Source organism: Bombus pascuorum, chromosome 9 (genome assembly GCF_905332965.1).
Source record: "Bombus pascuorum chromosome 9, iyBomPasc1.1, whole genome shotgun sequence".
Classification (NCBI taxonomy): Eukaryota; Metazoa; Arthropoda; class Insecta; order Hymenoptera; family Apidae; genus Bombus; species Bombus pascuorum.
This window is the reverse complement of record NC_083496.1, coordinates 2823800-2838914: the sequence shown is the minus strand read 5'-3', so window position 1 is coordinate 2838914 and position 15115 is coordinate 2823800. Positions and strand designations below refer to the sequence as shown.

The 15115-nt window shown below is 38.3% G+C and overlaps 2 protein-coding genes across 5 annotated transcripts in view; one reads left to right on the top strand and one right to left on the bottom strand.

Annotated features, from left to right (window-relative positions):
- Positions 1-22: 22 nt before the first annotated feature.
- Positions 23-2072, bottom strand: LOC132910597 (CWF19-like protein 1). The gene is made up of 2 exons (XM_060966385.1): positions 722-2072; positions 23-609 (listed from the first exon to the last, which is right to left on the bottom strand). The coding sequence occupies exons 1-2, from the start codon at positions 2015-2017 to the stop codon at positions 310-312; spliced, it is 1596 nt and encodes a 531-aa protein (XP_060822368.1). The 5' UTR covers positions 2018-2072; the 3' UTR covers positions 23-309.
- A 2708-nt stretch (positions 2073-4780) lies between these two features.
- The window catches only part of LOC132910596 (single-minded homolog 2), a 34215-nt gene continuing 23880 nt past the window's right edge, over positions 4781-15115 (top strand). For 2 of the 4 annotated variants that reach the window (XM_060966383.1, XM_060966380.1), the window contains exon 1: positions 4781-5649. In XM_060966383.1, coding sequence (XP_060822366.1) covers positions 5634-5649 — 16 coding nt within the window. In that variant the 5' untranslated portion in view covers positions 4781-5633. Of the gene's footprint in view, positions 5650-9673; positions 9864-15115 lie in introns of those variants that run through there. The other 2 variants (XM_060966381.1, XM_060966382.1) reach the window with 2 other exon arrangements.

The window sequence follows — 15115 nt, the reverse complement described above, 5'->3', positions numbered from 1 at the left end:
TATGTAGTATGTATATATAAATATATATATATCTATTAATTAAAGTATTAATATCTTGAACTTTTGTACATCTTTAAATATCCAAATCAAATGGTTGAAAATCTCTTCTAATTCGGTTTGCTAACTCAATTTCTTCCTCTTGACTCAATTGACAATCTATCAATTAATATCTCTATATATTTTTCAGAAACCATGATATACATATATATGTACATATATATATATATATATATATTTAGTATGTATATATAAATATATATATATATATCTATTAATTAAAGTATTAATATCTTGAACTTTTGTACATCTTTAAATATCCAAATCAAATGGTTGAAAATCTCTTCTAATTCGGTTTGCTAACTCAATTTCTTCCTCTTGACTCAATTGACAATCTTTCCAATCAACTCGATCATCAAGATCTAATATTCTGTCCGAAGCTAATACCTCCCTACCAAACTGGAGTGGGAAGTCTTTCTTTATCCTATGATATAATTTTTGTCCATCTGGCAACTCTGCATAAAAATATAGAACACCTGGTTGTGCAATTTGCTGTAGATCGGTGTGTGGAGGTAATTTTGCTATTTTAAAATTATTACATCGTGCCATTTCCTGAAACAAAATTTATATTATTAGTAAAATAAATATTATTAACATCTACTAAACATAACATATAATATCTACATTTTTACAACATCTAAGCAATCATAACAAAAGTGCTTACCTCAAACGCTTCTTTCAAAGCTTCTACTTGATTTTTATGAACAGGTACAACTTGTAATTGGCAATGAGATGTTTTGAAATTACGTTCAAAGAATACAGGTACTTTGTCCATAGTGGCATAATAATTGGTTATAGCGTCTTTATATCGTTCAATTTCATCTTTTACTTCTTTTGGTAGAATAGAAAGGCTTTGATGATGTGTTATTGGTAGAATTAAGAAATGATTATCAACCAATCCACCTCTAGCAAGTGCAACATATACCTCTATCCCAACTGATATTACTAAATGCTTTGAAACTTCAGGACTGGATAAGCAAAACCAGCACTTTGTTTGATCAAATTCTCGTTTTAATCTTTTATTAGAACCTCCATAAGATCCAGATCTTTTAGTAGTTCTTGAGATTGAATCTTGAGATTCCATATCATAAAAATATTGTGTACGCTTTGGTTGTTCTGATTTTTGTAGAGATGGTCCACTTAATAGCATTGATTTGGGATATGGAATATCTGTTTCATCTGTAGTTTTCATAATTAACTCGGATAAACGCGTCCGGTCAACAGGAGTCAGATTCAATGCATATAACCATTTCTTTTTCTGACTGTTTGCTACAGGAGCAAGTGCTATAAATCTTGTTGCAATTTCAGTATTTCCTTCTTCCAGACTTTGATTCCTATATGGAGGTCTTTCATAATATATGCCCTCTAATGCCGATACATGGTATCTTGGTTTTACTTGGGCAGTCAACCATGCAATTAATTTTGAACCCTGATATTTCAAGTCTGGTTTATTAGGATCTAAATTTGTGATATAAGCAGGCCAGGGTGAAGTCATTAATATATCAATTCCACGAAAACTAGGTTGACCTTTTAAACAAGCTTGCTTAATTGACATTACATCATTTTCATTGAAGCAAGTAGGTTTTATTCCCAACGAGTTATTTTCTGTACCGCTGATATAAGCTATTTTAAGTCCAGAACTAGCGGTATATAATCCACGTCTTCCAAGATAAGTAAGATTGTGACAAATTTCACAACCATTAACATCTGGATAATTATTTAAATCAACTCCCTCGTTAGCGCCAATAATATAAGTTGGAACTGGTATGCTTTTCATACCACTTTTATAGTCTTCAAGTTCCGTGTTGTCTTCGCCAAAAAAATTTCCCACACACAACAAAAAGTCGAAAGGTCCGCTTTTCTTATTGATAGCATCAATCTTGTTGAATAAAAATTTAAAATGTCCTTCCACATCTCCACAAATTAATACCTTTTGCTTTTCAGTCATGTTTGATAACATAACCTAAATTTCTATCGTTTATAGTATATATATACACAATAAATATATATACAATAAGTAATAGTCAGAAATTGTATTAAAAGTCTATGAATTTAACAATTAAAATAGCTTTCTATTGCTATTATTGTAATTTAAATATTTTCAATTATATAAAACAGCGACCGACGCTTGCCACGTCTAATGCTCTAGAGCGTCCTTAATGGAATAATCAAACAAGCGTGGCCTGTGGGCGCCATCTTCTATGTTCGCGTTGAACGCGCGCAACTCGATCAAATACGTTTACTGACATTACACTTACATAGGAATTCGTTCGGGACACTTGGACATTTGGAAGATTCCGCGTGCTCGTCGTAACATCGAGTTGACCACGTGTCCTGGACAACTCGGACGATTTTCACGAAACTCTCGGCTATATCATCGAATTTGTTCCAACATTTTCTTTCGATCGCATACGCGCGTGCAAACACACACACACACACACATGTATAATCATTAATACTCATTAATACGCAGTTTCCCCTGAACGGGAACAAAAGTAGACAAAAATTCAGAAATTTGGAAATTTCGATTCCTATGACGACCTTGAAAATGCATATGGGATGAATCTCGACAAGGAAGACACGCACCACAACTGACGTCCTTTACACTGAAATTACGACTAGCGTACAAAGTTGACCAGACTAAGTGCGAACAAACATCGTGTTTTATCCACTTGGAAAAAGATAGAGATCCTTCTATATTCCCTATAATTGAGAGAAATACTGGAAAGCATAACTATTTAAATTATCACATTTATATGTTAATAAATAATTGCCTATGGTAGTAGAGTCGGTATTGATGGAAATGATAAAGATGGTAAAGGACATTAAAGAAATCGTTCATTCTTTGTAAAGTACATACTTGTCTACAGTCGATATATCCACTTACATCGTTTACACTGATTTGATGTCAAATCACATGGTAAAACGATATTGTTGACATGTACATAATGTCATTCGGTAATACTTGTTGATATTTCCCAAACAATATTAAATATAGAAACAGACAATTACGTTACAAAATTGTCTTTTTAGATTATTATTTAACGTATACATCACTTACATGTACATAAGAACACAAAGTATAAAATCATAAAAATTTTCTGCGTACATATAAATTAATTTTTATTCTATATTTCAAAACGATAGTTATCTATGAAAGATCGAAGTTGTAACACCGAGACTAAGTTAAATAAGAGAAAGTTTCCAACATTCAGTTACTAGGTAGGTATGTACATATTTTGTTGTGAATTTTCGTGCGATAGCGTAGTAGTTTAAGGACTACACTTGTTACGAATAGACCACCTTGTATCTTCAAATAACCAACATCTGGAAACAATTTCCACGTCGTAAAATTCTTCTGCCTACCTGCTAACGGTGCACAAATTTGCGTCTATCAAAAATATGACCGTGAAGAACATTTCCAGGGACGGTATTTCCAATTTAAAGCAAACAATTTCAATCTTGACAGATGCACAAAGAATGAACGATAATCTTATATAACCTAAAAATCTCTCGAGGCAAATAATTAACTTTGTCTTAAAATTTTTATCTTTAGAAAAATTTATGCAAAGATCTTCGACGGCCTGTGGAATTTATTTATAATATGTTTGACCGCGAACGATAGAGAGAAACCGGAAGAATTTATATGGAGAACAACGGAAACTTAACCCTGCGCTCGCTAGTAGCGAAAAGAAATGTAAATAAATACACACCTTCACATAAACCAGCGAACACAGTCGCACTTATATATATAAGACATTCGTATAACCTAGCCAGTTGCTGCGGTGAACAGGAATAATAAAAAGAGAAACACAAGAGGAAAGGACCGTTGACAAAGAGAGGCGGCAACGGAAGCAGCGCTGGAGACATATTATACATATGAAACAGAACGAGAAGAAGAGAACGGATACGGTTGGTATGTATGTCTGTGCTAGTAAAATTATGGTGGGGATAGTTACTTACATAGAGTCGACACTAGGCGTGGCATGTGGTACCACCCAACCGACCAATCAGAACGGGAGGCGTTATCTAGACGTATAACAATGCTTGGTGTAATACATAGTTCAGTGGTTCTCAACTAGCCTGTATTCAACTTTCTGACTGTAAAACGCCGATACAATCCGTAAAAATCTCATATTTTTCAACGTGAACGTACGATCGATCGAATAAAAGCTAGAAACATAATTATTCGCGATTAATATCGATCATTTCCGAATAGAAATCTACGCGAACAACGTCGTATAATTGCTGCGTTATCCCGATGAAAGCCTTTATCAGGTCACGATGGGATGAAACTGGGGCTTAAGTACCGCCTACGTTAGAAATCATTGCCACAAGCGCAACTCGTGAGGTTATGCGGCTGCGTTGGTACGACGAAAGCTTTTGCAGAATTCAGAACGATAGAGGGAGTAGGAGGGCTATAGAGAAAGAGAGAGAGATAGAGACGACGACGACAAGAGTGAGACGAAAAGAGGGATAGAAAGGGAGGCGTGAACAGAGAGAGAAAGATGGAAGAAAGGATAGCAAGTTGGAGGAACGTTGGTCCACGGTACGGTGGGGAGTCCAGCGTGCACCGTGCATCCAGTTGTATACCTAAATGCGTACGGCACTGTTTTAATAGTACACACGCGTAGTCACGGCCCAATGAATTGATCCCGCGAGGTGCATCCCCCGGATAAAAAAGATGTCGCGCCATCTTTGAGGGCACTCCCGCTTGCAGAGGGCTAGCGCGCGCATTTTCGATCGTCGACCGTCAGCCAGCACATACCTTTTTCTCAAAGCGAGCGCGCGTGTTTGAAACAAGTTGCGATTTAAAATAGAAACGAAGAAATTTCTAAATTATCGCTTTAAACCGTTTAAAATTGCCGCTGAATTCAATTAGCACCAAATACGTTAAGGACGACGAAAAGATACCTAGAATCGAATTACTCATAAAAATCATAACTTAAAGATATCGAAATATATAACACGTAATGTTCCAACTATTAAATATTTATAGTTGTCGCGTTATTCCAACACGTAAGTGCTATACACAATGATGGTTATTTGAGATTGATCAATACATATGTAACAAGTATCGTTAAAGAGTGACACGTCCTCGATGCATTACAATCGAAAGCGAGGGTTTCCAGTTGCGTTCGTCGAAGTTCCGTCGGGTGATGTGCGTGAGAGCAAGTGAAAAGTAATATTTCTCAAGACTTAAAAATCGAACGAACCTAATACGAGGAACGTTAAGTGCGAGAAACTGTGAAATATCTCTCCTTTCTGTTACGGTATACGTGGAAAAATATTTTTACCAACATTTTACAAGAACTTTGCTCTTAAACGTTCGTAAGATGGAACGGTTAAGAATGGTGTAAAGTAACGATTGAAAGTAACGATGTAATTGGTAGAATTAGTTAACGCATAAAGAGATTAACAATAATATTCGATGGAATTCCGCGAACGACCGAAGTGCGTCAAGTGCCGACGGCTTGATCAAAGTGTTCGCTCTTTGAGACGTCCCCGCTGCCAAAATCACTTTCGCACCGAGGGTGACTAATTGACTCTTTCCCCGGTGAAACACCGGTGAGAGTATGGGTTTATTCGAAGGTAAGTAAAATTATCGGATTTACCACACCGTCGTATTTGATTTGATAAATAATTTTAAGGTAAGTACGAGATATAATTTATAAATATCGTAGAACAGAGAAATATGTATATTTGTTTGGAACTTGCAATACTTTGGAATCGAACAAGCTCCAGATTTAGATGCGACTTCAATTCGGAAATCAAAATCTTCAAATTGAAAATCAAACTCGAGGTTTCGAGTTCCATCTGAAAATTCAAACGATTTTACAAGATTTCAAACTTTCTTCCCCAATGGATTTGGCTGTACAAACGAGTCTGTTCCGATACTTTGATAAGCATCTCTCAAAGGAAGAACGTGCGAAAAAGGGTTAGGGAATTGCCGAAAAGGCAGTAGCGAAAATCAAATCGTAAAATAACAGTCACGTCGATAGTTTCCGATCAAACAGATTTATGCTTGCGTTGTAACATCTTGATCGGAACGTAAGGATTTACAGGCGCACAGGTGTAATTTGACTCCGTAGTTCGGATGCTGGCAAATTGTTCGTCCATATCCGTCGAACGTATCCCAATACATATTACGTTACGGTACCCGCATGTCTCACGAGAGGTTCAAAAATCAATGTTACATCCCTTTCTCGATAATTTCCTTGAGAAACTGGGATTTCCATAATCGTCGATCCATCGTGACAAAAGCGGCCGTCGTCGAGGCATCTTTTTATATCCGATGTATTTGCATTTTCTTGAACGTATTTGTTGGCAACAATGGCAACGTTCATCGTATTATATAATAATTATAATAAAATTATATAATATAATTATAATATATAATATAATATATAATATAATATAATTATAATATATAATATAATATATAATATAATATGATTATAATATATAATATAATATAATTATAATATATAATATAATATAATTATAATATATAATATAATATATAATATAATATGATTATAATATATAATATAATTATATAATAATTGTAAACGTATCTAATTAAATTACGACGATATTGCTTTTATCATCATTTATGGCATTACAGTGCTTTATCATCTAAAAAGTCGAAAGATCGGACTAACGTTGTTCCTGTTAGGAGTTGCATAATTTTTCTGTTCCAAGTAGAAATTGCAGGAATTAAAAACCCTTCGAACAGTTTCACCGTGCTTGTTCTCTATCGATGAATCGAGAACGCGATACGCACGCGATAAATTAACGCGTAACAGGCGCGCGTGTCAGTTTTCACGCTTGTTCGACGTTCGTTCTAATCACTTAAGTGCCTCGTTTCGAAAACATTTGACGGAGCAAAGGGAAAGGGGTGGAAATCGAGTTCTCGAAGATACCTCAAGACGGATGAAGCTCCAGCACCCTATTTCAAGATAACCAGTGCGTGTCATAGGTGCAACGAAACGCGTCCCCGTTTTCGGCGCGTCTAAACGCCGTTAAAGTAAATAGGAACGCGTGTTACGTGCCGTTGCGACAAGGGGCGTGTCGTTTCCTACAGTCATTTGTAAGGAAAATGTCCGGTTCTCGAACGTGATCCTTTTCCGTGTCCTGCTCGGTACCCTTCCGTAGCCCACGAAACAGAGAAAACTTATGCGTCCGCGCAGCTGTCGCGTAAATCTTGCTGCAGAACCCGTCGCTGCACTTTTTTCTCCTTCTTTTTCCTCCTCCAAACATCAACTGCGTATTTTCAAAAATTTTTTTTTTTCAACTATGTATCATTCGTAATACGTGTAGATCTGTATTTGTATTACACTTTAGGAAACACTTTAGGAGTGCCCTTTTTTTTCTTTTCTTCATCACACGGTTGTTTTAGAATAGATTCTGAAACTCGAACTGGTTTAGTTGATCCAAATAAGAGAAAGAGCGAGAGATCGATATTAGAGATATTTTCATGTTTGTTTCTTTTTTATTTTGTTTAAATTATTTCAGGGTACACGACGAAGGCGTTGTTCGTACGAGTTTCTGAGAATCCAAGGTATTCTAAACTCCGTATTCCCCGGAATCTTTATCGGAAAAATAATAAAGGATCAAGTTAGATATAGAACGGATTGTTTATTTGCTGCTGGCAGAGACGCACTTCTCGCTAGAACCACGTCTTAAATGTAGATCGTCGATTAACGCTGTTACATACTTTGAAATTGAAACGTTTTCACCAACTAATAATAGTAAGATTGTAAAGTCCGCACGAGTGTACAGCATGCAACATCCTGGCACGTGCGCAAACATCACTTAGGTAATTCCAACTCTCAGCCTCGCGACACAATAGTCCCGGAATAATCACATTTTGCAAATTCAAATTCGTAGAAATTTAAAAATGGCATTGGCAACGATGGCAACTTCTCTTCGACGACTTTCTTCGTCGTTACCAACGATAAAGAAACATTCGGTTTCTATTTCTCCTGCAGCCTTTCCATTTACTTGATGCAACGGTTCTAAAATTAGACTCGCGCCAAAAATTTATTTAGTCTGTCGCGTTCCCGTCTCTGCTATCGGAAACAAATCAAATTTGTCGACGTCGTTAAATCACGGCTTGGCCGTTCAACGCCCGAGACCGAGAGAGCAAATATACAGAGGCCCATAAAATCGCGTTCCTACACGAATCACCCCCGTGCACGGGTTGCCCGACGTCACAGCGTTGTCGACGAATTTTTATGCCTCCTACTTTTTCCTTCCTTTTCTCTCCGCGCTCTCTATTTCCAAAGAAAAACTTCTTCGTTAATGACTACGCCTATCGTAGACGTCATTTACATTCGAGTACTCGATGTATCGCTTCGCGATACAAAGCTATTCTCTGTTCCATTGCCTTCCAAGCGTCACATCGTCTATGGTAATTCGATCGACAAATTTTACGAGCCTTGGAACAAAAATACGTGAAAATTTTATCGACGTATTTCCACTTTTATTTTATTACGAATTACTCGAATTTTAACTCTGATGCTTCCAGCCTGTCGTATTTTCTCTATCATTAGATATCTTTTTTACGATTGAAAAAAATAAGAGAAACGGAGTCTCGTTTCAATTTTTATCAAAGATTTTCCCAAAACATTACAAATTCGTCTTCCGATTAAAACGAGCCGAGACACGAAGAATTCGAGAATTATAACAGAATTAACAATTAGGAAGTCGTTTCCTCGCATTTGTCTCTATTTCCTTGTTGTTTGAAGAGGAAACGAAGGCGTGAACATACGAAAAGTGATGCCGATCATTTTCCGGAGGGATCTCGCTTAGGATCAGAGAAGCCGCAAAACGGTGCAGCTGTTACACGGTCTTTTTAGCGTGCGGATAGGTGAAAACGACTTAAGCGTTTCGACATGTGTAGAAACACGACATCCGATACTTCCCTGAGACCTCCTACCGCGGTCGGTGCTTGTCCGATCAAGATTTACGACGTTGCATCCTCTAAATGGCACGAGATCGCCGGTACGCGCATTATCGCGGTCGTTTATAGCGCAACAAGTAAATAAATTTCACGCGACTAGTGGAGAACCACCGTTCATCCGTATTTTTCCATCTCTTCTACTCGTGCAATTATTCATCTCGTAATTGTAGCTTTGAACAAGTTTTATTCGCTTGTCTCTCTTTTTCTCATTTTTACGTTGTTGATAGCGATTGTTTCATAGTAACGAAGTGGAAATACGTTCGATACAATGAAGTCACGACGATCGATCACTACGAGGAAAAATAATCACTACGAATGATCGTGATTGTTCGAGCGAAATATCGCAAGGAAGAAAAGAAACGCACGAAACGAAGAAAAAATTTGTTGCTTCGTCAAACGCGATATAAATAACGCGATTGACAGTGTTTGACACATAAAGGGGTGACGTAGTCCTCGGCAACATCATTTTTCCTTGAGATACAAAGTGACGAGGTTAGAAAGGAAGAGGGGATAGAGAGAGAGATAGCTTCCTTTACGTGAAATCTGTAACCATTCTCGTGCATGTAATTCCCACATGACTAAAATGGGGCCCCCGTGGTGGGGAGATATGTAACATCGGGATCCTGAGTCAAGCACGAAGTTTAGTTTTGCTTACGACGACTTTAAGTTCCGCCGTCTCTTGTCCTCTGACCCGACTCACCGAGTCGAAGAAATGATACTGAATCGTTGTTATCTTCGGGAAAGTTTCGTGCCTCTCTTTGTCAGTACTATCGATGTGCTACGTATCATTCGCATTTGAGTAAGTGGGCATTTGGATACTCTGAATACAATATGAAGAGTGAGTATTTATCCTGACTCTAAATCCACTTTGTAATTGTAATTGCATAACGTTCGTCAAAGTTATCACTGGACCGCAGATCTCGTGTATTCGTGGAAGATTCGAAGATGCGTTGAATGCGCACGATACGAAATATTACGGAAAAATATTAAAACGATTGTCCATCCAAAGTTTCATTCTTCTGACTTACATAAAAATACAAATTCTCGCAAATATCTACGGTGTCTATAATATCCGTTCATAGAAGTAATAATCGCGTTTTATCGAGATTCGATTGGTTTTCGTTCTTTTTCCCCGCAAAGAAACTTTGTCGACGAAAGAAGCGATTCGCAGGCAATTTTTCTCTTTTCCTGCCAACGGTCGCGTTCTTCCGTTTCTCGAGCTACGACTTCCAATAATCCTGCTAAATTGCTAGGCCGTTCGGTCGAAGTTCGTCCGTGTATCGGGTTGGCTTAGTGAAACGGGAGAGAAATCGTTAAATAAAAGCGGCCACGGATCTGAAGGCCGAGGGAACGTGGCGAATAGTAAAAAAAGAGCAACGTGTGTCGCGGGTCGTCACGGCAGGCAACCCCCATCGTGGCTTATGGCGTACGACCACGTGAGATTCGAGAATTTCGTCAGGCTCTGCGTTGCCTTTTGTCATCGACTGGGTCCTGGGCCCAGTTCTTAATTCGCAACGGCGACAACGCCGACATTACGACCAACTAAATTAACTTTACGTTATTTCTCTTCCATTCCTTATTGATACTGATAAAGAAAGCAGGTAGAAATCATTTTTCTTACGCGTTATAAATTATTTTTGACGATTTAAATAGATACTCTCGTCCTTTCAGGATTTTTGCATTAAGATTTTTCTTACTTTTTTACTCCGCGATTCCTTTTGTTGAGAGTTTTATTATACCTATTATGACTCAATCGTTAAAAAATGTTATCAATTATACCACGACAAAGAGCGAAGAATTTCTGCGCGTCGTTTTCTTCGTTCGACATCCTCTGTACGAGAAAAATGCTTCACGTAGAAGAAACTAGAGTTTAATGATTTCACGGTGATCGTTGATAACCTTCGAGATAGTTCTCGATGTACCGTAGCTGTCCCGTTGTCGTTGCACTCACATGCATATTTTTATTGCGCGTGTAGTTGATGCTTATGATATATGCAAGTCTGATTATGGTACAAGATGCCTCGTCAGCATAACAGACATCCTTGTTATCGTAGCGGCGTCCAAGGTTACACCGTTGGTACTTAACCGAACACCGATTTGTTCTTCCTCCCACGTTTATTTCTCGTCCTTTTCGTTTCTACGCGTTTTCATCGGCACGCCGCTTCTCACGCGTAAATGTCTGGCTGCATCCCAGCTTCGTCGATTAATTCCATCACCCGATAAATATCTGTATCGCGCGATTAAATAACCTTTTTTTGGTCACGCGCGTGCGATGGACAATTTGTGGCACTTTGTTCGTCGATCCTACCGACGATATTTTGCAATCGTTACATGTATTATGTATAAATAAACGTGTAAAGCCCGGTTTTAAAAGCGGAATAAATTAAACGCGTGATTAATCGTCCGATGAAATGAGTCTGTTTTTTATATTTCGCTGAGTCGTCGATTTTCACACGTGTGATTCGTGATTCTCCGTGGCAGCGATTTTTCATAGCAGAATATAAGGCAAACCATGGTTTAGCAGAAGGCCAACTCGCTTTCTTTCACTGCCTCTCTTCTCTGTAGCGAAGGCGTCACGGACCGCGAGACGAGTCGTGGCGTTTACAGCCGAATCGAATGGCAAAAGCAACGAAACACGGACCAGAGGAACTCCTGCTTCGTCGGAACCCATTGCCCGTGTGTTCCATCTTACATTTCGTTACAAAACAAAGCATTCGTCTCCTCAAAATACACAGAAAGTCTGTTACTAAAATCCGTAAACCGGGGAAAAAACCAAAAAGAACGATAATGAAATGGAAAATACCGATTGGCGGGGCTGCGCTGGTAAACAGACGCTTCCAAGTAATCAAATTTATAGTCAAACGATATTCGTACCAATGAACTTTCGCATCTTTGATTTATTTGAACGATTTAAACATCGCATCGTGTCTTCTTATTGCTGCGAGCCCTTCGGAAAAAGGGATACAGGAAAGAATGAATAGAATTCATCGATCGATGTTATTCGCAAGCACGATTGCGCGATAGTCAACGAAGAATAGCAAACAAAGTATGTAGTAAGTTCGAATGTCATTGCAAACATTGTATACCGCGTGATACTCTTCAAGGTGTACCAGGAAACGAACAAATTCGCTAGTCAATTGTTATACTTTCTCTGAAAGTGGCCTCGTGGATTCGCAGAAACACTGCAAATATACGACCCGTTTTCCTTTGACGCGCACCACCTCCGAGCGCTGATGTATACCTCGGGGTGAGAGTGCAAAAACGAGGAGGTGATAATAAGCCGTAAAGACTGTGAGACGCATCAGGAATGCGTGAAGCGTTTATTCCCTTTAGGTTTACAACGGCTGGATGTCGAGCACAGTCCAATCATCAAAGTGGCAATATTTCAACGAAATTATTGCGTTGCAAGATGTCACTGATACTTGCAGCGTTTTTTCTCTCCCTCTCTCTCTTTTTCTTCTTTTTTAAGGTACACGACGAGCATTCGTTTCATTGAAACATAGCGCTAAATTCTTTGAAGGAACGGATACTTGTAAAGTTTGGATCGTTTATCCATTTATTCTATATAATTCATTATATATAATTAATAAACGCGAGTGTAATGAACATTTTTCGATATTTATGTTCATATTTTTTAGAACGGAAGAACGAAAGACGAAGAACGTGTCGCTAGTGATTTATCTAAGACTGTCTAGGGTCTAGACGCTGTTTTACAAATATTTGTAGTAAACGCTGATCTCCTCGACTTCTTCTTCTTTGATTTGTGTACTCAATTTATATCGATCTCTATATCATAATTCTTCCGCGCGTCAGGGTGAAAATCGGGGATTTTAGCGGACCGCGGAGATCGTTGGTGTTGTCCTTTCCCTTCCTTTGATTTAGATGTGACACACTATAGTTTATTCGGCAGTTCAAACGCTTCAAACGCAAAATATAATTAATATAGTTAGGATACAAAAAAAAAGCGTTGAAAGAATTTTCAATCGGGGTTAGAAGTAGAACGAAATTTCGATATTTTAACTGGAAGAAAATGGGAAACGCGAGAACTATCTATGAAAATCGGGGATTTTAACGGACCGCGGAGATCGTTGGTGTTGTCCTTTCCCTTCCTTTGATTTAGACGTGACTATAGTTTATTCGCCAGTTCTTCAAACGCTTCAAACGCAAAATATAATTAATATAGTTAGGATACAAAAAAAAAAAGCGTTGAAAGAATTTTCAATAGGGGTTCGAAGTAAAACGAAATTTCGGTATTTTAACTGGAAGAAGCTGGGAAACGCGAGAATTATCTATGAAAATCGGGGATTTTAACGGACCGCGGAGATCGTTGGTGTTGTCCATTCCCTTCCTTTGATTTAGACGTGACACGCTATAGTTTATTTGGCAGTTCTTCAAACGCTTCTATAATCGAATCCTTCCAATTGTTAAGTACTTGTAACATATCATCGCATTCAAAATATAATTAATACAGTTAGGATACAAGAAAAAAAGCGTTGAAAGAATTTTCAATCGGGGTTCGAAGTAAAACGAAATTTCGGTATTTTAACTGGAAGAAACTGGGAACCGCGAGAACTATCTATGAAAATCGGGGATTTTAACGGGCCGCGGAGATCGTTGGTGTCGTCCTTTCCCTTCCTTTGATTTAGACGTGACACACTACAGTTTATTCGCCAGTTCTTCAAACGCTTCAAACGCAAAATATAATTAATATAGTTAGGATATAAGAAAGAAAGCGTTGAAAGAATTTTTAATCGGGGTTCGAAGTAAAAGGAAATTTCGGTATTTTAACTGGAAGAAACTGGGAAACGCGAGAATTATCTATGAAAATCGGGGATTTTAACGGACCGCGGAGATCGTTGGTGTTGTCCTTTCCTTTCCTTTGATTTAGACGTGACACACTATAGTTTATTCGACAGTTCAAACGCTTCAAATGCAAAATATAATTAATACAGTTAGGATATAAAAAACAAGCGTTGAAAGAATTTTCAATCGGGGTTCGAAGTAAAAGGAAATTTCGGTATTTTAACTGGAAGAAACTGGGAAACGCGAGAATTATCTATGAAAATCGTGACGTCAATCAAACAGCGAGGAAGTCGGATTGCTTGGCCGAGAGCCAAAGCGTAGAATAATGGTATGTTAATGTTGGCGCTAAGGATCGTATCGTTTTAAACAACATCCTATTTAACGACCCCTCTCACGATCTTCGAGAACTTTGGAAATTATTCCTTTAATTAAGGTCGCGTAAAAGTGTGTTGGAAATTTTTGCAAGCTGACACGCCTTCTCTCTCGCGCATCTTATCTTTCGTATTATGAAATTGAAATGCGTCGGTGAAGTTTTGACAGAAAAACGTAAGATGAAGTTGTAACGGAATACGGTAAATTTCCATAGATTTCCTCGGTGAGCAAAACCGTCAGGCGTAATTGGAGAATATTTTTCCTTGCACACGCTCGTCGCAACGATGCGTCCTATGCAAGCGACGTATGTAGGATGTTATACTTTGTAGAGTGTGGCGTCATTCAACGCAGTGTACGTGTCCAAGTGGAAAACACTGGCGACACCAATTATCCATTTTTGCACGGAATTATCGCCGTCGACCGAGATAACGGTGACCATGCTCGCGTCGCGTACAAATCGTTTACAAAGAGAAGATACTCGAAAAACACCATCGAACTTGGAATTCCGCGATGGCCTTGCTCGTTATCGCCGCGTGAAACACCTCTCAGATCAAAATAATAAATGAACACCACCGATGCATCGACAGCAGTCACCCTTTTACCTCTAACAAGTTTCTACCGCGTTTATTATGTCGAAGAAACAATCTTTCTCTATTAAAAGCATAATTTTAATCGTTGCGTTGAATATTTCCCGGCCACGTTTAAAGCTATACGACAAATTATTCAGTTTCTGTCGAGTACCGTAAATTAGTTCGCTTTTGCTTCCACTGTCCGAAATAACAATTGTTAATGTACGTATAGAGACGACTGGTTGCTGTCGATGTAGCTCCTACCGGTTCGTGATCGGTACCGGGGATGACACAGTGTACGTTGGGTGGCCATTTTAGAGGCATGCCTGGACGATCAGTCACACTT

Coding starts and splice junctions, on each gene's coding strand:
- LOC132910597 (XM_060966385.1), bottom strand. CDS start 2,017: ATGTTATCAAACATGACTGAAAAGCAAAAGGTATTAATTTGTGGAGAT. Junction 610..721: donor CTTTGAAAGAAGCGTTTGAG/GTAAGCACTTTT, acceptor ATTTTGTTTCAG/GAAATGGCACGATGTAATAA.